This window comes from Petromyzon marinus, chromosome 75, assembly GCF_048934315.1.
Source record: "Petromyzon marinus isolate PM22_M1 ecotype Great Lakes invasive population chromosome 75, UKy_Petmar_22M1.pri1.0, whole genome shotgun sequence".
NCBI classification, from domain to species: domain Eukaryota; kingdom Metazoa; phylum Chordata; class Hyperoartia; order Petromyzontiformes; family Petromyzontidae; genus Petromyzon; species Petromyzon marinus.
The window spans coordinates 4,236,269-4,260,732 of NC_133741.1; the positions used below are offsets into that span (position 1 = coordinate 4,236,269).

General features: G+C 53.7%; 1 protein-coding gene across 1 annotated transcript in view; it reads right to left on the bottom strand.

Moving 5' to 3' along the window:
• The window catches only part of LOC116958284 (uncharacterized), a 60,352-nt gene that overhangs the window by 10,056 nt on the left and 25,832 nt on the right, over positions 1-24,464 (bottom strand). Inside the window, exons 6-7 of the mRNA XM_076056431.1 lie at positions 9,301-9,459; positions 6,556-6,688 (exon numbers count right to left, since the gene is read on the bottom strand). Of these exons, the coding sequence (XP_075912546.1) occupies positions 6,557-6,688; positions 9,301-9,459 (291 nt within the window). The 3' untranslated portion in view covers position 6,556. The remainder of the gene's footprint in view (positions 1-6,555; positions 6,689-9,300; positions 9,460-24,464) is intronic.

The window sequence follows — 24,464 nt, forward strand, 5'->3', positions numbered from 1 at the left end:
GTGTGTATGTGTGAGTGTGTTAGTGAGTGTGTTAGTGAGTGTGTATGTGTGTTAGTGAGTGTGTTAGTGAGTGTGTTAGTGTGTGTGAGTGTGTATGTGTGAGTGTGTTAGTGAGTGTGTTAGTGAGTGTGTATGTGTGAGTGTGTTAGTGTGTGTGTGTATGTTAGTGTGTGTGTGTTAGTGTGTGAGTGTGTATGTGTGAGTGTGTATGTGAGTGTGTGTTAGTGAGTGTGTATGTATGTGTGAGTGTGTTAGTGAGTGTGTTAGTGAGTGTGTTAGTGAGTGTGTTGTGTGAGTGTGGTAGTGAGTGTGTTAGTGAGTGTGTATGTATGTGTGAGTGTGTAGTGAGTGTGTATGTAGTGAGTGGTGTGTGAGTGTGTGTTAGTGAGTGTGTATGTATGTGTTAGTGAGTGTGTTAGTGAGTGTGTATGTATGTGTTAGTGAGTGTGTTAGTGAGTGTGTATGTGTGAGTGTGTAGTGAGTGTGTTAGTGAGTGTGTTAGTGAGTGTGTGTGTGAGTGTGTGAGTGTGTTAGTGAGTGTGTTTATGAGTGTGTATGTATGTGTGAGTGTGTTAGTGAGTGTGTTAGTGTGTATGTGTGTGTGTGTTAGTGAGTGTGTTAAGTGAGTGTGTTAGTGAGTGTGTTAGTGAGTGTGTTAGTGGTGTGTGTGTGAGTGTGTGAGTGTGTTAGTGAGTGTGTTAGTGAGTGTGTATGTATGTGTGAGTGTGTAGTGAGTGTGTTAGTGTGTATTGTGGTGTGTGTTAGTGAGTGTGTTAGTGAGTGTGTGTGTGAGTGTGTTAGTGAGTGTGTTAGTGAGTGTGTATGTGTGTGTATGTTAGTGAGTGTGTATGTGTGAGTGTGTATGTTAGTGTGTGTGTGACTGTGTTAGTGAGTGTGTATGTGTGAGTGTGTATGTGTATGTGTGTGAGTGTGTTAGTGAGTGTGTTAGTGAGTGTGTTAGTGAGTGTGTATGTGTGGTGTGTTACACGCACTCAGCCTTTTTGTTCTGTAACAATACACACGCACAAAACACACACTCACTAACACACTCACTAACACACTCACTAACACACTCACTAACACACTCACTAACACACTCACTAACACACTCACTAACACACTCACTAACACTCACTAACACACTCACTAACACACTCACTAACACACTCACTAACACACTCACTAACACACTCACTAACACACTCACTATCACACTCACTAACACACTCACTAACACACTCACTAACACACTCACTAACACACTCACTAACACACACTAACACACTCACTAACACACTCACTAACACACTCACTAACACACTCACTAACACACCCTAACACACTCACTAACACACTCACTAACACATCTATCACTAACACACTCACTAACACACTCACTAACACACTCACTAACACACTCACTAACACACTCACTAACACACTCACTAACACACTCACTAACACACTCACTAACACACTCACTAACACACTCACTAACACACTCACTAACACACTCACTAACACACTCACTAACACACACTCCACTAACACACTCATATATCTAACACCCACCTCACTAACACACTCACTAACACACTCACTAACACACTCACCAACACACACACATCACTAACACCTCACTAACACACTCACTAACACACTACAACACTAACACTCACTAACACACTCACTAAACACACTCACTAACACACTCACTAACACACTCACTAACACACTCACTAACACACACACACACACTAACACACTCACTAACACACTCACTAACACACTAACACACTCACTAACACACTCACTAACACACTACACACTCACACACACTCACTAACACACTCACTAACACACTCACTAACACACTCACTAACACACTCACTAACACACTCACTAACACATCACTAACACACTCACTAACACACTCACTAACACACTCACTAACACACTCACTAACACACTCACTAACACACTAACACACTCACTAACACACTCACTAACACACTCACCAACACACTCACTAACACACTAACACACTCACTAACACACTCACTAACACACTCACTAACACACTCACTAACACACTCACTAACACACTCACTAACACACTCACTAACACACTCACTAACACACTCACTAACACACTCACTAACACACTCACTAACACACTAACACACTCACTAACACACTCACTAACACACTCACTAACACACTCACTAACACACTCACTAACACACTCACTAACACACTCACTAACACACTAACACACTCACTAACACACTCACTAACACACTCACTAACACACTCACTAACACACTCACTAACACACTCACTAACACACTCACTAACACACTCACTAACACACTCACTAACACACTCACTAACACACTAACACACTCACTAACACACTCACTAACACACTCACTAACACACTCACTAACACACTCACTAACACACTCACTAACACACTCACTAACACACTAACACACTCACTAACACACTCACTAACACACTCACTAACACACTCACTAACACACTCACTAACACACTCACTAACACACTCACTAACACACTCACTAACACACTCACTAACACACTCACTAACACACTCACTAACACACTAACACACTCACTAACACAATAACACACTCACTAACACACTCACTAACACACTAACACACTCACTAACACAATAACACACACACTAACACACACACTAACACACTAACACACACACTACCACACTCACTAACACACTCACTAACACACTCACTAACACAATAACACACTCACTAACACACTCACTAACACACTAACACACACACTAACACACTCACTAACACACTAACACACATACTAACACACTAACAAACACACTAACACACTCACTAACACACTCACTAACACACTAAAACACATACTAAGACACACTAACACACTCACTAACACACACACACCCACACACACAGACACACACACTAACACCCACACTAACACAACAACAACAACCGCCATTCGCCACTAAGTGGCGGTGACGTCACCACGACGCTTGTGCCAGGCTATGTGCACCCTGAGGCCACGTGAAGTGTCGAACGCCCGCTGGCAGGAGGTCACGGGGCAGACCCAGGTGCCACAGGTCGACTGACTGGGATGACTGAGATGACTGGCTGATGCACCACCTGTGCCCCCTACTGTGCCAACCTGCTGTGCTTTAGCCACCCGGCGCTCCGCTCGTTGTTCTGAGCGTCGCTCCTCCGCCCTCCGTTGTTGTTGGAGGGCGACTGCCTCCAACTGCCCCAGTAGCATCCTTCACAAGCCTCCTCCACAGAGGCCGATCTTGACACTGCTGGTACCAGTCATCGGCAAGTCCACTCAGCTCCACGTCCTCCTGTACCACATCACTCCATCTCTTCTCTAGCCCGTGCCGCGCCCGCTTAGCCCCCTCGATCCGGCCGAACAAAAGCTGTTTCGGCATGCGGTGGCTGGGCATGCGGGCTACATGACCCAGCCATCGCAGCCTTGCCTGCCGGAGGAGCTCACCGATGGGACCTTGCCCAGATCTTTCAAGGATTTGTGAGCTCCTCACACAATTCAGTCCGGTTAAACCCAGGATGGATCGTAGGCAGGCCAGCCTAAATGTTTCTAACGGCGAAGATGTTCCATTAGGGGGGTCCACGTTTCGCAAGCGTAGAAAAGGGAGGGAATGACCGTGGACGAGAAGACCTGAAGCTTAGTGCGGAGTGACAGACCAGGTAGCTTCCACACAGCGTTACGCAACCGATGAAAAGATATTGCCGCTCAACTGATTCGGAGTGAGACCTCTGCTGTTAAACTGGAACCGGTCATAAGCACACTGCCCAGGTATGGGAAACTCTCCACTCTCTCCACAACTGCCCCATCACCGATTGGGAGTTGTGGGGGTGGAGTGTCCGATGGTACAAAATACCCAGGCAGGTGCTTAGTTTTGGTGGGGCTGATGGTAAGGCCCCACCTCTTAGTGGCACGCTCCAGTCTCAGCAGCAGCGTCTCCAACTCCTCCTCTGACTGAGCAGCTATTACCAAATCATCAGCATACATAACGTGGTTGAGCAATAGGGAGCCATCCCTTGACCGCACCCGGGCATCGATTAGCCTCCCATTATATCTGTACCATATGGAGATTCCCCCGGTACAGCTATTGAAGGCTTCACGAACTACGTGGTCAAAATAGATGTTAAATAATGTGGGAGCCAGAGGACATCCCTGTCGCACCCCAAGGTGTACAGGGAATGGCTCTGACTCCCGGCCACGTAGTTTTACCCGGGCCTGCTCACCATCATGAAGGTCCTTAATGATCGTGAGCAGAGGGTCAGGTACTCCAAAAGCACGAAGAACGACCCAGAGCCCAGGCCTAGTGATGGTATCATAGGCCTTGACCAGGTCAATAAAGCAGAGATGTAGGTCTTGTTGGAATTCCCTATACCTCTGCTGTAGCAGACGGACAGAAAATATGGCATCTGTGCAGGACCGCCCTTTCCTGAAACCGCATTGGGGCTCCGCAAGCCTCTCCTCACACACTAACACACACACACTCCCATATACACACTAACAAAGAGAGACAAAGACAAAGATCCCCCGTATAGCCTTAACAGACTGTAGGGGCAAGTGCTGTTAGCGAGCACCTATGAAGGCCGGAACGGTACACGAGGGGGTGGGTGGCCAGCACCACGCCCGACCGCCTTTGTCTCCCTAGTGGCGATGTTTACACACCGCACCAGGTACTCATTTGAGGCTGAGTCGACCTAGGGGAGGCCCGGGACCGGTTCAGATAATCGTCACTGGTGTTGGCCGTGAGCGGGAATCGAACCCGGGTCGCCAGGTTCATAGCGCAGCGCGCTAACCGCTACACTATCGCTCCCCACATATACATATACACACTAACACACACACTAATACACACACACTCACATATAAAAGATCCCCCGTATAGCCTTAACAGACTGTAGGGGCAAGTGCTGTTAGCGAGCACCTACACATATACACACTAACACACACACACTCACATATACACACTAACACACACACTAACACACACACACACTCACATATACACACTAACACACACACTAACACACACACTCACATAAACACACTAACACACACACACACTAACACACACACTCACATATACACACTAACACACACACTAACACACACACACTCACATATACACACTAACACACACGCTAATACACACACACTCACATATACACACTAACACACACACACACTCACATATACACACTAACACACACACTAACACACACACACACTCACATATACATACTAACACACACACTAACACACACTAACACACACACTCACATATACACACTAACACACACGCTAATACACACACACTCACATATACACACTAACACACACACTAACACACACACACACTCACATATACACACTAACACACACACTAATACACACACACACTCACATATACACACTAACACACACACACTCACATAGACACACTCACATATACACACTAACACACACACACTCACATAGACACACTCACATATACACACTAACACACACACTCATACACACACACTCACATATACACACTAACACACACACTAACACACACTCACTCAAGCAATTAGCAACAGTGATGATGATGGTGGTGATGATGATGATGGTGGTGATGGTGATGATGGTGGGGGCATGGCAGATGGGGAGTGGCTTGGGGGCGTGGCTGAAGTGGGGGCGTGGCTGGAGTGGGGGCGTGGCTGGAGTGGGGGCGTGGCTGGAGTGGGGCGTGGCTGGAGTGGGGGCGTGGCTGAAGTGGGGGCGTGGCTGGAGTGGGGGCGTGGCTGGAGTGGGGGCGTGGCTGGAGTGGGGGCGTGGCTGGAGTGGGGGCGTGGCTGAAGTGGAGGCGTGGCTGGAGTGGGGGCGTGGCTGGAGTGGGGGCGTGGCTGGAGTGGGGGCGTGGCTGGAGTGGGGGCGTGGCTGGAGTGGGGGCGTGGCTGGAGTGGGGGCGTGGCTGGAGTGGGGGCGTGGCTGGAGTGGGGGCGTGGCTGGAGTGGGGGCATGGCTGGAGTGGGGGCGTGGCTGGAGTTGGAGCGTTTCTGGGGGCGTGGCTGGGGTCGTCGCTGGTGTGGGGGGCGTAGCCAGGGGCACGGTTGGGGGCGTGGCTGGAGTGGGGGCGTTGATGGGGGCGTGGCTAGGAGCGTGGCAGTGGGCGTGGCTGGAGTGGCGGCCTAATTAAGGGCGTGGTTGTGGGCGTGGTTGGGGGCGTGGCCGAGGCTGGAGTGGGGGCGTGGCTGGGGGCGTGGCTAGGAGCGTGGCAGTGATCGTGGCTGGAGTGGCGACCTAATTAAGGGCGTGGTTAAGGGCGTGGTTGGGGGCGTGGCAGTGGCTGGAGTGGGGGCGTGGTTAGGGGCGTGGCAGTGGCTGGAGTGGGGCCATGGCAGTGGGCGTGGCAGTGAGCGTGGCAGTGGGCGTGGCAGTGGGCGTGGCTAGGGGCGTGGCTAGGGGCGTGGCTGTCACCTCAGTCGTGCTTGCCGCTGCTGCGCTGCGCTGCAGTGGGTGGTGGCAGCAGCAGCAGCCTGAGCAGAGGCAGCAGCAGCAGCAGCAGGGACAGGAAGACCACGTGGCCACAGAAGTAGACGGAGGAGTAAACCTGCAGCAGGGGGGGGCAGGGGGGGGCAGGGGGGGGCAGGGGGGGGGAGGGGGGGCAGGGGGGGAGGGGGGGCAGGGGGGGGGAGGGGGGGCAGGGGGGGGCAGGGGGGGAGGGGCAGGGGGGGGTTACACAACAGACAAAGTTCCCCGTGTAGCCCACACGGCGCTATCGGGAAAGTGTTAGCACTCACTCAGTCACTCACCACTCACCCAGTCACTCACTCAGTCACTCACCCAGTCACTCACCCAGTCACTCACCACTCACCCAGCCACTCACTCACCCAGTCACTCACTCACTCACTCACCCAGTCACTCACTCACCCAGTCACTCACTCACTCAGTCACTCACTCACCCAACCAGCCACTCACTCACCCAGTCACTCACCCAGTCACTCACCCAGCCACTCACTCACTCACCCAGCCACTCACTTACCCAGCCACTCACTCACCCAGTCACTCACTCACCCAGTCACTCACTCACCCAACCAGCCACTCACTCACCCAGTCACTCACCTAGCCACTCACTCACCAAGTCACTCACCCAGCCACTCACTCACCCAGCCACTCACTCACCCAGTCACTCACTCACCCAGTCACTCACTCACCCAACCAGCCACTCACTCACCCAGCCACTTACCCAGCCACTCAACTCACCCAGCCACTCACTCACTCAGCCACTCACTCACTCACCCAGCCACTCACCACTCACCCAGTCACTCACTCACTCACCCAGCCACTCACTCACTCAGCTACTCCCTCACCCAGCCACTCACTCACTCACCCAGCCACTCACTCACCCAGCCACTCACCCAGCCACTCACCCAGCCACTCACTCACCCAGCCACTCACTCACTCACTCACCCAGCCACTCACTCAGCCACTCACCCACTCAGTCAGCCACTCACCCACTCACCCAGCCACTCACTCAGCCACTCACCCACTCAGCCAGCCACTCACCCACTCAGCCAACCACTCACCCACTCACCCAGCCACTCACCCACTCACCCAGCCACTCACTCAGCCACTCACTCACTCACCAACTCACTCACCCAGTCACTCACTCACCCAGCCACTCACTCAGCCACTCACCCACTCACTCACCCACTCACTCAGCCACTCACCACTCACCCACCCACTCACTCACTCACCCAGCCACTCACTTACCCAGCCACTCACTCACCCAGTCACTCACTCACCCAGTCACTCACTCACCCAACCAGCCACTCACTCACCCAGTCACTCACCTAGCCACTCACTCACCAAGTCACTCACCCAGCCACTCACTCACCCAGCCACTCACTCACCCAGTCACTCACTCACCCAGTCACTCACTCACCCAACCAGCCACTCACTCACCCAGCCACTTACCCAGCCACTCAACTCACCCAGCCACTCACTCACTCAGCCACTCACTCACTCACCCAGCCACTCACCACTCACCCAGCCACTCACCACTCACCCAGTCACTCACTCACTCACCCAGCCACTCACTCACTCAGCTACTCCCTCACCCAGCCACTCACTCACTCACCCAGCCACTCACTCACCCAGCCACTCACCCAGCCACTCACTCTCCCAGCCACTCACTCACTCACTCACCCAGCCACTCACTCAGCCACTCACCCACTCAGTCAGCCACTCACCCACTCACCCAGCCACTCACTCAGCCACTCACCCACTCAGCCAGCCACTCACCCACTCAGCCAACCACTCACCCAGCCACTCACCCACTCACCCAGCCACTCACTCAGCCACTCACTCACTCACCAACTCACTCACCCAGTCACTCACTCACCCAGCCACTCACCCACTCACTCACCCACTCACTCAGCCACTCACCACTCACCCACCCACTCACTCACTCACCCAGCCACTCACTTACCCAGCCACTCACTCACTCAGTCACTCACTCACCCAGTCACTCACTCACCCAACCAGCCACTCACTCACCCAGTCACTCACCTAGCCACTCACTCACCAAGTCACTCACCCAGCCACTCACTCACCCAGCCACTCACTCACCCAGTCACTCACTCACCCAGTCACTCACTCACCCAACCAGCCACTCACTCACCCAGCCACTTACCCAGCCACTCAACTCACCCAGCCACTCACTCACTCAGCCACTCACTCACTCACCCAGCCACTCACCACTCACCCAGTCACTCACTCACTCACCCAGCCACTCACTCACTCAGCTACTCCCTCACCCAGCCACTCACTCACTCACCCAGCCACTCACTCACCCAGCCACTCACCCAGCCACTCACTCACCCAGCCACTCACTCACTCACTCACCCAGCCACTCACTCAGCCACTCACCCACTCAGTCAGCCACTCACCCACTCACCCAGCCACTCACTCAGCCACTCACCCACTCAGCCAGCCACTCACCCAACCACTCACCCACTCACCCAGCCACTCACCCACTCACCCAGCCACTCACTCAGCCACTCACTCACTCACCAACTCACTCACCCAGTCACTCACTCACCCAGCCACTCACTCAGCCACTCACCCACTCACTCACCCACTCACTCAGCCACTCACCACTCACCCACCCACTCACTCACTCACCCACTCACCCACTCACCCCCCCGGCCCCACACCCACCTGCATCCACTTGCTGTACGAGAAGAGGCAGAAGGCGGAGAGTGGATAGCCCATAAACATGCAATGGAAGAGCTGGTGAGGTGGGTACAGGATGACTCGGAGAGCCGTGGACTTGGAGAGCGAGGACAGCGTGGGGCACCGTCTCACCAAATCCAGGGCCTGGTGGCAACAACACCAGCAGGCAGACAAAGATTCCCCGCGGAGCCTCAAACAGCGGAGGGGGCAAGTGCGGAGACACGGGGAGACTTCTAGAGACACGGAGAGACTTCTAGAGACACGGGGAGACTTCTAGAGACACGTGGAGACTTCTAGAGAGATGGGGAGACTTCTAGAGACACGGGGAGACTTCTAGAGACACGGGGAGACTTGTAGAGACACGGGGAGACTTCTAGAGACACGGGGAGACTTCTAGAGACACGGGGAGACTTCTAGAGACACGGAGAGACTTCTAGAGAGACGGGGAGACTTCTAGAGACACGGGGAGACTTCTAGAGACACGGGGAGACTTCTAGAGACACGGGGAGACTTCTAGAGACACGGGGAGACTTCTAGAGACACGGGGAGACTTCTAGAGACACGGGGAGACTTCTAGAGACACGGAGAGACTTCTAGAGACACGGGGAGACTTCTAGAGACACGGAGAGACTTCTAGAGACACGGGGAGACTTCTAGAGACACGGGGAGACTTCTAGAGACACGGGGAGACTTCTAGAGACACGGGGAGACTTCTAGAGACACGGGGAGACTTCTAGGGACACGGGGAGACTTCTAGAGACACGGGGAGACTTCTAGGGACACGGGGAGACTTCTAGAGACACGGGGAGACTTCGAGAGACACGGAGAGACTTCTAGAGACACGGGGAGACTTCTAGAGACACGGAGAGACTTCTAGAGACACGGGGAGACTTCTAGAGACACGGAGAGACTTCTAGAGACACGGGGAGACTTCTAGAGACACGGGGAGACTTCTAGAGACACGGGGAGACTTCTAGAGACACGGGGAGACTTCTAGAGACACGGGGAGACTTCTAGAGACACGGGGAGACTTCTAGAGACACGGGGAGACTTCTAGAGACACGGGAAGACTTCTAGAGACACGGGGAGACTTGTAGAGACACGGGGAGACTTCTAGAGACACGGGGAGACTTCTAGAGACACGGGGAGACTTCTAGAGAGACGGGGAGACTTCTAGAGACACGGGGAGACTTCTAGAGACACGGGGAGACTTCTAGAGACACGGGGAGACTTCTAGAGACACGGGGAGACTTCTAGAGACACGGGGAGACTTCTAGAGACACGGGGAGACTTCTAGAGACACGGGGAGACTTCTAGAGACACGGGGAGACTTCTAGAGAGACGGGGAGACTTCCAGAGACACGGGGAGACTTCTAGAGACACGGGGAGACTTCTAGAGACACGGGGAGACTTCTAGAGACACGGGGAGACTTCTAGAGACACGGGGAGACTTCTAGAGACACGGGGAGACTTCTAGAGACACGGGGAGACTTCTAGAGACACGGGGAGACTTCTAGAGACACGGGGAGACTTGTAGAGACACGGGGAGACTTCTAGAGACACGGGGAGACTTCTAGACACACGGGGAGACTTCTAGAGACACGGGGAGACTTCTAGAGACACGGGGAGACTTGTAGAGACACGGGGAGACTTCTAGAGACACGGGGGAGACTTCTAGAGACACGGGGAGACTTCTAGAGACACGGGGAGACTTCTAGAGACACAGGGAGACTTCTAGAGACACGGAGAGACTTTTAGAGACACGGGGAGACTTCTAGAGACACGGGGAGACTTCTAGAGACACGGAGAGACTTCTAGAGACACGGGGAGACTTCTAGAGACACGGGGAGACTTCTAGAGACACGGGGAGACTTCTAGAGACACGGGGAGACTTCTAGAGACACGGAGAGACTTCTAGAGACACGGGGAGACTTCTAGAGACACGGGGAGACTTCTAGAGACACGGGGAGACTTCTAGAGAGACGGGGAGACTTCTAGAGACACGGGGAGACTTCTAGAGACACGGGGAGACTTCTAGAGACACGGGGAGACTTCTAGAGACAAGGGGAGACTTCTAGAGACACGGGGAGACTTCTAGAGACACGGCGAGACTTCTAGAGACACGGAGAGACTTCTAGAGACACGGGGAGACTTCTAGAGACACGGGGAGACTTGTAGAGACACGGGGAGACTTCTAGAGACACGGGGAGACTTCTAGAGACACGGGGAGACTTCTAGAGACACGGGGAGACTTCTAGAGACACGGGGAGACTTCTAGAGACACGGGGAGACTTCTAGAGACACGGAGAGACTTCTAGAGACACGGGGAGACTTCTAGAGACATGGGGAGACTTCTAGAGAAACGGGGAGACTTCTAGAGACACGGGGAGACTTCTAGAGACACGGGGAGACTTCTAGAGACACGGGGAGACTTCTAGAGACACGGGGAGACTTCTAGAGACTGAGGGAGACTTCTAGAGACACGGGGAGACTTCTAGAGACACGGGGAGACGTCTAGAGACACGGGGAGACTTCTAGAGACACGGGGAGACTTCTAGAGACACGGGGAGACTTCTAGAGACACGGGGAGACTTCTAGAGACACGGGGAGACTTCTAGAGACAAGGGGAGACTTCTAGAGACACGGGGAGACTTCTAGAGACACGGGGAGACTTCTAGAGACACGGGGAGACTTCTAGAGACACGGGGAGACTTCTAGAGAGACGGGGAGACTTCTAGAGACACGGGGAGACTTCTAGAGACACGGGGAGACTTCTAGAGAGACGGGGAGACTTCTAGAGACACGGGGAGACTTCTAGAGACACGCGGAGACTTCTAGAGACACGGGAAGACTTCTAGAGACTGAGGGAGACTTCTAGAGACACGGAGAGACTTGTAGAGACACGGGGATACTTCTAGAGACACGGGGAGACTTCTAGAGACACGGGGAGACTTCTAGAGACACGGGGAGACTTCTAGAGACACGGGGAGACTTCTAGAGACACGGGGAGACTTCTAGAGACACGGGGAGACTTCTAGAGACACGGGGAGACTTCTAGAGAGACGGGGAGACTTCTAGAGACACGGGGAGACTTCTAGAGACACGGGAAGACTTCTAGAGACACGGGGAGACTTCTAGAGACTGAGGGAGACTTCTAGAGACACGGGGAGACTTCTAGAGACACGGGGACACTTCTAGAGACACGGGGAGACTTCTAGAGACACGGAGAGACTTCTAGAGACACGGGGACACTTCTAGAGACTGAGGGAGACTTCTAGAGACACGGAGAGACTTCTAGAGACACGGAGAGACTTCTAGAGACACGGAGAGACTTGTAGAGACACGGGGAGACTTCTAGAGACTGAGGGAGACATGTAGAGACACGGGGAGACTTCTAGAGACACGGGGAGACTTCTAGAGACACGGGGAGACTTCTAGAGACACGGGGAGACTTCTAGAGACACGAGGAGACTTCTAGAGACACGGGGAGACTTCTAGAGACACGGGGAGACTTCTAGAGACACGGGGAGACTTCTAGAGACACGGGGAGACTTCTAGAGACACGGGGAGACTTCTAGAGAGACGGGGAGACTTCTAGAGACTGAGGGAGACTTCTAGAGAGACGGGGAGACTTCTAGAGACACGGGGAGACTTCTAGAGACACGGGGAGACTTCTAGAGACACGGGGAGACTTCTAGAGACACGGGGAGACTTCTAGAGACACGGGGAGACTTCTAGAGACACGGGAAGACTTCTAGAGACACGGGGAGACTTGTAGAGACACGGGGAGACTTCTAGAGACACGGGGAGACTTCTAGAGACACGGGGAGACTTCTAGAGAGACGGGGAGACTTCTAGAGACACGGGGAGACTTCTAGAGACACGGGGAGACTTCTAGAGACACGGGGAGACTTCTAGAGACACGGGGAGACTTCTAGAGACACGGGGAGACTTCTAGAGACACGGGGAGACTTCTAGAGACACGGGGAGACTTCTAGAGACACGGGGAGACTTCTAGAGAGACGGGGAGACTTCCAGAGACACGGGGAGACTTCTAGAGACACGGGGAGACTTCTAGAGACACGGGGAGACTTCTAGAGACACGGGGAGACTTCTAGAGACACGGGGAGACTTCTAGAGACACGGGGAGACTTCTAGAGACACGGGGAGACTTCTAGAGACACGGGGAGACTTCTAGAGACACGGGGAGACTTGTAGAGACACGGGGAGACTTCTAGAGACACGGGGAGACTTCTAGAGACACGGGGAGACTTCTAGAGACACGGGGAGACTTCTAGAGACACGGGGAGACTTCTAGAGAGACGGGGAGACTTCTAGAGACACGGGGAGACTTCTAGAGACACGGGGAGACTTCTAGAGACACGGGGAGACTTCTAGAGACACGAGGAGACTTCTAGAGACACGGGGAGACTTCTAGAGACACGGGGAGACTTCTAGAGACACGGGGAGACTTCTAGAGACACGGGGAGACTTCTAGAGACACGGGGAGACTTCTAGAGAGACGGGGAGACTTCTAGAGACTGAGGGAGACTTCTAGAGAGACGGGGAGACTTCTAGAGACACGGGGAGACTTCTAGAGACACGGGGAGACTTCTAGAGACACGGGGAGACTTCTAGAGACACGGGGAGACTTCTAGAGACACGGGGAGACTTCTAGAGACACGGGAAGACTTCTAGAGACACGGGGAGACTTGTAGAGACACGGGGAGACTTCTAGAGACACGGGGAGACTTCTAGAGACACGGGGAGACTTCTAGAGAGACGGGGAGACTTCTAGAGACACGGGGAGACTTCTAGAGACACGGGGAGACTTCTAGAGACACGGGGAGACTTCTAGAGACACGGGGAGACTTCTAGAGACACGGGGAGACTTCTAGAGACACGGGGAGACTTCTAGAGACACGGGGAGACTTCTAGAGACACGGGGAGACTTCTAGAGAGACGGGGAGACTTCCAGAGACACGGGGAGACTTCTAGAGACACGGGGAGACTTCTAGAGACACGGGGAGACTTCTAGAGACACGGGGAGACTTCTAGAGACACGGGGAGACTTCTAGAGACACGGGGAGACTTCTAGAGACACGGGGAGACTTCTAGAGACACGGGGAGACTTCTAGAGACACGGGGAGACTTGTAGAGACACGGGGAGACTTCTAGAGACACGGGGAGACTTCTAGACACACGGGGAGACTTCTAGAGACACGGGGAGACTTCTAGAGACACGGGGAGACTTGTAGAGACACGGGGAGACTTCTAGAGACACGGGGGAGACTTCTAGAGACACGGGGAGACTTCTAGAGACACGGGGAGACTTCTAGAGACACAGGGAGACTTCTAGAGACACGGAGAGACTTTTAGAGACACGGGGAGACTTCTAGAGACACGGGGAGACTTCTAGAGACACGGAGAGACTTCTAGAGACACGGGGAGACTTCTAGAGACACGGGGAGACTTCTAGAGACACGGGGAGACTTCTAGAGACACGGGGAGACTTCTAGAGACACGGAGAGACTTCTAGAGACACGGGGAGACTTCTAGAGACACGGGGAGACTTCTAGAGACACGGGGAGACTTCTAGAGAGACGGGGAGACTTCTAGAGACACGGGGAGACTTCTAGAGACACGGGGAGACTTCTAGAGACACGGGGAGACTTCTAGAGACAAGGGGAGACTTCTAGAGACACGGGGAGACTTCTAGAGACACGGCGAGACTTCTAGAGACACGGAGAGACTTCTAGAGACACGGGGAGACTTCTAGAGACACGGGGAGACTTGTAGAGACACGGGGAGACTTCTAGAGACACGGGGAGACTTCTAGAGACACGGGGAGACTTCTAGAGACACGGGGAGACTTCTAGAGACACGGGGAGACTTCTAGAGACACGGGGAGACTTCTAGAGACACGGAGAGACTTCTAGAGACACGGGGAGACTTCTAGAGACATGGGGAGACTTCTAGAGAAACGGGGAGACTTCTAGAGACACGGGGAGACTTCTAGAGACACGGGGAGACTTCTAGAGACACGGGGAGACTTCTAGAGACACGGGGAGACTTCTAGAGACTGAGGGAGACTTCTAGAGACACGGGGAGACTTCTAGAGACACGGGGAGACGTCTAGAGACACGGGGAGACTTCTAGAGACACGGGGAGACTTCTAGAGACACGGGGAGACTTCTAGAGACACGGGGAGACTTCTAGAGACACGGGGAGACTTCTAGAGACAAGGGGAGACTTCTAGAGACACGGGGAGACTTCTAGAGACACGGGGAGACTTCTAGAGACACGGGGAGACTTCTAGAGACACGGGGAGACTTCTAGAGAGACGGGGAGACTTCTAGAGACACGGGGAGACTTCTAGAGACACGGGGAGACTTCTAGAGAGACGGGGAGACTTCTAGAGACACGGGGAGACTTCTAGAGACACGCGGAGACTTCTAGAGACACGGGAAGACTTCTAGAGACTGAGGGAGACTTCTAGAGACACGGGGAGACTTCTAGAGACACGGGGAGACTTCTAGAGACTGAGGGAGACTTCTAGAGACACGGGGAGACTTCTAGAGACACGGGGAGACTTCTGGAGACACGGGGAGACTTCTAGAGACACGGGGAGACTTCTAGAGACACGGGGAGACTTCTAGAGACACGGGAAGACTTCTAGAGACAGGGGGAGACTTCTAGAGACACGGGGAGACTTCTAGAGACACGGGGAGACTTCTAGAGACACGGGGAGACTTCTAGAGACTGAGGGAGACTTCTAGAGACACGGGGAGACTTCTAGAGACACGGGGAGACTTCTAGAGAGACGGGGAGACTTCTAGAGACACGGGAAGACTTCTAGAGACAGGGGGAGACTTCTAGAGACACGGGGAGACTTCTAGAGACACGGGGAGACTTCTAGAGACACGGGGAGACTTCTAGAGACACGGGGAGACTTCTAGAGACACGGGAAGACTTCTAGAGACAGGGGGAGACTTCTAGAGACACGGAGAGACTTGTAGAGACACGGGGATACTTCTAGAGACACGGGGAGACTTCTAGAGACACGGGGAGACTTCTAGAGACACGGGGAGACTTCTAGAGACACGGGGAGACTTCTAGAGACACGGGGAGACTTCTAGAGACACGGGGAGACTTCTAGAGACACGGGGAGACTTCTAGAGAGACGGGGAGACTTCTAGAGACACGGGGAGACTTCTAGAGACACGGGAAGACTTCTAGAGACACGGGGAGACTTCTAGAGACTGAGGGAGACTTCTAGAGACACGGGGAGACTTCTAGAGACACGGGGACACTTCTAGAGACACGGGGAGACTTCTAGAGACACGGAGAGACTTCTAGAGACACGGGGACACTTCTAGAGACTGAGGGAGACTTCTAGAGACACGGAGAGACTTCTAGAGACACGGAGAGACTTCTAGAGACACGGAGAGACTTGTAGAGACACGGGGAGACTTCTAGAGACTGAGGGAGACATGTAGAGACACGGGGAGACTTCTAGAGACACGGGGAGACTTCTAGAGACACGGGGAGACTTCTAGAGACACGGGGAGACTTCTAGAGACACGAGGAGACTTCTAGAGACACGGGGAGACTTCTAGAGACACGGGGAGACTTCTAGAGACACGGGGAGACTTCTAGAGACACGGGGAGACTTCTAGAGACACGGGGAGACTTCTAGAGAGACGGGGAGACTTCTAGAGACTGAGGGAGACTTCTAGAGAGACGGGGAGACTTCTAGAGACACGGGGAGACTTCTAGAGACACGGGGAGACTTCTAGAGACACGGGGAGACTTCTAGAGACACAGGGAGACTTCTAGAGACACGGGGAGACTTCTAGAGACACGGGGAGACTTCTAGAGACACGGGGAGACTTCTAGAGACACGGGGAGACTTCTAGAGAGACGGGGAGACTTCTAGAGACACGGGGAGACTTCTAGAGACTGAGGGAGACTTCTAGAGACTGAGGGAGACTTCTGGAGACACGGGGAGACTTCTAGAGACACGGGGAGACTTCTAGAGACACGGGGAGACTTCTAGAGACACGGGGAGACTTGTAGAGACACGGGGAGACTTCTAGAGAGACGGGGAGACTTCTAGAGACACGGGGAGACTTCTAGAGACACGGGGAGACTTCTAGAGACACGGGGAGACTTCTAGAGACACGGGGAGACTTCTAGAGACACGGGGAGACTTCTAGAGACACGGGGAGACTTATAGAGACACGGGGAGACTTCTAGAGACACGGGGAGACTTCTAGAGACACGGGGAGACTTCTAGAGACACGGGGAGACTTCTAGAGACACGGGGAGACTTCTAGAGACACGGGGAGACTTCTAGAGACACGGGGAGACTTCTAGAGACACGGGGAGACTTCTAGAGACACGGGGAGACTTCTAGAGACACGGGGAGACTTCTAGAGACACGGGGAGACTTCTAGAGACACGGGGAGACTTCTAGAGACACGGGGAGACTTCTAGAGACACGGGGAGACTTCTAGGGACACGGGGAGACTTCTAGAGACACGGGGAGACTTCTAGGGACACGGGGAGACTTCTAGAGACACGGGGAGACTTCGAGAGACACGGAGAGACTTCTAGAGACACGGGGAGACTTCTAGAGACACGGAGAGACTTCTAGAGACACGGGGAGACTTCTAGAGACACGGAGAGACTTCTAGAGACACGGGGAGACTTCTAGAGACACGGGGAGACTTCTAGAGACACGGGGAGACTTCTAGAGACACGGGGAGACTTCTAGAGACACGGGGAGACTTCTAGAGACACGGGGAGACTTCTAGAGACACGGGGAGACTTCTAGAGACACGGGAAGACTTCTAGAGACACGGGGAGACTTGTAGAGACACGGGGAGACTTCTAGAGACACGGGGAGACTTCTAGAGACACGGGGAGACTTCTAGAGAGACGGGGAGACTTCTAGAGACACGGGGAGACTTCTAGAGACACGGGGAGACTTCTAGAGACACGGGGAGACTTCTAGAGACACGGGGAGACTTCTAGAGACACGGGGAGACTTCTAGAGACACGGGGAGACTTCTAGAGACACGGGGAGACTTCTAGAGACACGGGGAGACTTCTAGAGAGACGGGGAGACTTCCAGAGACACGGGGAGACTTCTAGAGACACGGGGAGACTTCTAGAGACACGGGGAGACTTCTAGAGACACGGGGAGACTTCTAGAGACACGGGGAGACTTCTAGAGACACGGGGAGACTTCTAGAGACACGGGGAGACTTCTAGAGACACGGGGAGACTTCTAGAGACACGGGGAGACTTGTAGAGACACGGGGAGACTTCTAGAGACACGGGGAGACTTCTAGACACACGGGGAGACTTCTAGAGACACGGGGAGACTTCTAGAGACACGGGGAGACTTGTAGAGACACGGGGAGACTTCTAGAGACACGGGGGAGACTTCTAGAGACACGGGGAGACTTCTAGAGACACGGGGAGACTTCTAGAGACACAGGGAGACTTCTAGAGACACGGAGAGACTTTTAGAGACACGGGGAGACTTCTAGAGACACGGGGAGACTTCTAGAGACACGGAGAGACTTCTAGAGACACGGGGAGACTTCTAGAGACACGGGGAGACTTCTAGAGACACGGGGAGACTTCTAGAGACACGGGGAGACTTCTAGAGACACGGAGAGACTTCTAGAGACACGGGGAGACTTCTAGAGACACGGGGAGACTTGTAGAGACACGGGGAGACTTCTAGAGACACGGGGAGACTTCTAGAGACACGGGGAGACTTCTAGAGAGACGGGGAGACTTCTAGAGACACGGGGAGACTTCTAGAGACACGGGGAGACTTCTAGAGACACGGGGAGACTTCTAGAGACAAGGGGAGACTTCTAGAGACACGGGGAGACTTCTAGAGACACGGAGAGACTTCTAGAGACACGGGGAGACTTCTAGAGACATGGGGAGACTTCTAGAGAAACGGGGAGACTTCTAGAGACACGGGGAGACTTCTAGAGACACGGGGAGACTTCTAGAGACACGGGGAGACTTCTAGAGACACGGGGAGACTTCTAGAGACTGAGGGAGACTTCTAGAGACACGGGGAGACTTCTAGAGACACGGGGAGACGTCTAGAGACACGGGGAGACTTCTAGAGACACGGGGAGACTTCTAGAGACACGGGGAGACTTCTAGAGACACGGGGAGACTTCTAGAGACACGGGGAGACTTCTAGAGACAAGGGGAGACTTCTAGAGACACGGGGAGACTTCTAGAGACACGGGGAGACTTCTAGAGACACGGGGAGACTTCTAGAGACACGGGGAGACTTCTAGAGACACGGGGAGACTTCTAGAGACACGGGGAGACTTCTAGAGACACGGGGAGACTTCTAGAGAGACGGGGAGACTTCTAGAGACACGGGGAGACTTCTAGAGACACGCGGAGACTTCTAGAGACACGGGAAGACTTCTAGAGACTGAGGGAGACTTCTAGAGACACGGAGAGACTTGTAGAGACACGGGGATACTTCTAGAGACACGGGGAGACTTCTAGAGACACGGGGAGACTTCTAGAGACACGGGGAGACTTCTAGAGACACGGGGAGACTTCTAGAGACACGGGGAGACTTCTAGAGACACGGGGAGACTTCTAGAGACACGGGGAGACTTCTAGAGAGACGGGGAGACTTCTAGAGACACGGGGAGACTTCTAGAGACACGGGAAGACTTCTAGAGACACGGGGAGACTTCTAGAGACTGAGGGAGACTTCTAGAGACACGGGGAGACTTCTAGAGACACGGGGACACTTCTAGAGACACGGGGAGACTTCTAGAGACACGGAGAGACTTCTAGAGACACGGGGACACTTCTAGAGACTGAGGGAGACTTCTAGAGACACGGAGAGACTTCTAGAGACACGGAGAGACTTCTAGAGACACGGAGAGACTTGTAGAGACACGGGGAGACTTCTAGAGACTGAGGGAGACATGTAGAGACACGGGGAGACTTCTAGAGACACGGGGAGACTTCTAGAGACACGGGGAGACTTCTAGAGACACGGGGAGACTTCTAGAGACACGAGGAGACTTCTAGAGACACGGGGAGACTTCTAGAGACACGGGGAGACTTCTAGAGACACGGGGAGACTTCTAGAGACACGGGGAGACTTCTAGAGACACGGGGAGACTTCTAGAGAGACGGGGAGACTTCTAGAGACTGAGGGAGACTTCTAGAGAGACGGGGAGACTTCTAGAGACACGGGGAGACTTCTAGAGACACGGGGAGACTTCTAGAGACACGGGGAGACTTCTAGAGACACAGGGAGACTTCTAGAGACACGGGGAGACTTGTAGAGACACGGGGAGACTTCTAGAGACACGGGGAGACTTCTAGAGACACGGGGAGACTTCTAGAGAGACGGGGAGACTTCTAGAGACACGGGGAGACTTCTAGAGACTGAGGGAGACTTCTAGAGACTGAGGGAGACTTCTGGAGACACGGGGAGACTTCTAGAGACACGGGGAGACTTCTAGAGACACGGGGAGACTTCTAGAGACACGGGGAGACTTGTAGAGACACGGGGAGACTTCTAGAGAGACGGGGAGACTTCTAGAGACACGGGGAGACTTCTAGAGACACGGGGAGACTTCTAGAGACACGGGGAGACTTCTAGAGACACGGGGAGACTTCTAGAGACACGGGGAGACTTCTAGAGACACGGGGAGACTTATAGAGACACGGGGAGACTTCTAGAGACACGGGGAGACTTCTAGAGACACGGGGAGACTTCTAGAGACACGGGGAGACTTCTAGAGACACGGGGAGACTTCTAGAGACACGGGGAGACTTCTAGAGACACGGGGAGACTTCTAGAGACACGGGGAGACTTCTAGAGACACGGGGACACTTCTAGAGACATGGGGAGACTTCTAGAGACACGGGGAGACTTCTAGAGACACGGGGAGACTTCTAGAGACTGAGGGAGACTTCTAGAGACTGAGGGAGACTTCTAGAGACACGAGGAGACTTCTAGAGACACGGGGAGACTTCTAGAGACACGGGGAGACTTCTAGAGACACGGGGAGACTTCTAGAGACACGGGGAGACTTCTAGAGACACGGGGAGACTTCTAGAGACTGAGGGAGACTTCTAGAGACACGGGGAGACTTCTAGAGACTGAGGGAGACTTCTAGAGGCACGGGGAGACTTCTAGAGACACAGGGAGACTTCTAGAGACACGGGGAGACTTCTAGAGACACGGGGAGACTTCTAGAGACACGGGGAGACTTATAGAGACACGGGGAGACTTCTAGAGACACGAGGAGAGTTCTAGAGACACGGGGAGACTTCTAGAGACTGAGGGAGACTTCTAGAGACACGGAGAGACTTCTAGAGACACGGGGAGACTTCTAGAGACTGAGGGAGACTTCTAGAGACACGGGGAGAATTCTAGAGACACGGGGAGACTTCTAGAGACACGGGGAGACTTCTAGAGACACGGGGAGACTTCTAGAGACAAGGGGAGACGTCTAGAGACACGTGGAGACTTCTAGAGAGACGGGGAGACTTCTAGAGACACGGGGAGACTTCTAGAGACACGGGGAGACTTCTAGAGACACGGGGAGACTTCTAGAAACACGGGGAGACTTCTAGAGACAAGGGGAGACGTCTAGAGACACGTGGAGACTTCTAGAGAGACGGGGAGACTTCTAGAGACACGGGGAGACTTGTAGAGACACGGGGAGACTTCTAGAGACACGGGAAGACTTCTAGAGACACGGGGAGACTTCTAGAGACACGGGGAGACTTCTAGAGACACGGGAAGACTTCTAGAGACACGGGGAGACTTCTAGAGACACGGGAAGACTTCTAGAGACACGGGGAGACTTCTAGAGACACGGGGAGACTTCTAGAGACACGGGAAGACTTCTAGAGACACGGGGAGACTTCTAGAAACACGGGGAGACTTCTAGAGACACGGGGAGACTTCTAGAGACACGGGGAGACTTCTAGAGACAAGGGGAGACGTCTAGAGACACGTGGAGACTTCTAGAGACACGGGGAGACTTCTAGAGACACGGAGAGACTTCTAGAGACACGGGGACACTTCTAGAGACTGAGGGAGACTTCTAGAGACACGGAGAGACTTCTAGAGACACGGAGAGACTTCTAGAGACACGGGGAGACTTCTAGAGACACGGGGAGACTTCTAGAGACACGGGGAGACTTCTAGAGACACGAGGAGACTTCTAGAGACACGGGGAGACTTCTAGAGACACGGGGAGACTTCTAGAGACACGGGGAGACTTCTAGAGACACGGGGAGACTTCTAGAGACACGGGGAGACTTCTAGAGAGACGGGGAGACTTCTAGAGACTGAGGGAGACTTCTAGAGAGACGGGGAGACTTCTAGAGACACGGGGAGACTTCTAGAGACACGGGGAGACTTCTAGAGACACGGGGAGACTTCTAGAGACACAGGGAGACTTCTAGAGACACGGGGAGACTTCTAGAGACACGGGGAGACTTCTAGAGACACGGGGAGACTTCTAGAGACACGGGGAGACTTCTAGAGAGACGGGGAGACTTCTAGAGACACGGGGAGACTTCTAGAGACTGAGGGAGACTTCTAGAGACTGAGGGAGACTTCTGGAGACACGGGGAGACTTCTAGAGACACGGGGAGACTTCTAGAGACACGGGGAGACTTCTAGAGACACGGGGAGACTTGTAGAGACACGGGGAGACTTCTAGAGAGACGGGGAGACTTCTAGAGACACGGGGAGACTTCTAGAGACACGGGGAGACTTCTAGAGACACGGGGAGACTTCTAGAGACACGGGGAGACTTCTAGAGACACGGGGAGACTTCTAGAGACACGGGGAGACTTCTAGAGACACGGGGAGACTTCTAGAGACACGGGGAGACTTCTAGAGACACGGGGAGACTTCTAGAGACACGGGGAGACTTCTAGAGACACGGGGAGACTTCTAGAGACACGGGGAGACTTCTAGAGACACGGGGAGACTTCTAGAGACACGGGGAGACTTCTAGAGACACGGGGACACTTCTAGAGACACGGGGAGACTTCTAGAGACACGGGGAGACTTCTAGAGACACGGGGAGACTTCTAGAGACTGAGGGAGACTTCTAGAGACTGAGGGAGACCTCTAGAGACACGAGGAGACTTCTAGAGACACGGGGAGACTTCTAGAGACACGGGGAGACTTCTAGAGACACGGGGAGACTTCTAGAGACACGGGGAGACTTCTAGAGACACGGGGAGACTTCTAGAGACTGAGGGAGACTTCTAGAGACACGGGGAGACTTCTAGAGACTGAGGGAGACTTCTAGAGGCACGGGGAGACTTCTAGAGACACAGGGAGACTTCTAGAGACACGGGGAGACTTCTAGAGACACGGGGAGACTTCTAGAGACACGGGGAGACTTATAGAGACACGGGGAGACTTCTAGAGACACGAGGAGAGTTCTAGAGACACGGGGAGACTTCTAGAGACTGAGGGAGACTTCTAGAGACACGGAGAGACTTCTAGAGACACGGGGAGACTTCTAGAGACTGAGGGAGACTTCTAGAGACACGGGGAGAATTCTAGAGACACGGGGAGACTTCTAGAGACACGGGGAGACTTCTAGAGACACGGGGAGACTTCTAGAGACAAGGGGAGACGTCTAGAGACACGTGGAGACTTCTAGAGAGACGGGGAGACTTCTAGAGACACGGGGAGACTTCTAGAGACACGGGGAGACTTCTAGAGACACGGGGAGACTTCTAGAAACACGGGGAGACTTCTAGAGACAAGGGGAGACGTCTAGAGACACGTGGAGACTTCTAGAGAGACGGGGAGACTTCTAGAGACACGGGGAGACTTGTAGAGACACGGGGAGACTTCTAGAGACACGGGAAGACTTCTAGAGACACGGGGAGACTTCTAGAGAAACGGGGAGACTTCTAGAGACACGGGAAGACTTCTAGAGACACGGGGAGACTTCTAGAGACACGGGAAGACTTCTAGAGACACGGGGAGACTTCTAGAGACACGGGGAGACTTCTAGAGACACGGGAAGACTTCTAGAGACACGGGGAGACTTCTAGAAACACGGGGAGACTTCTAGAGACACGGG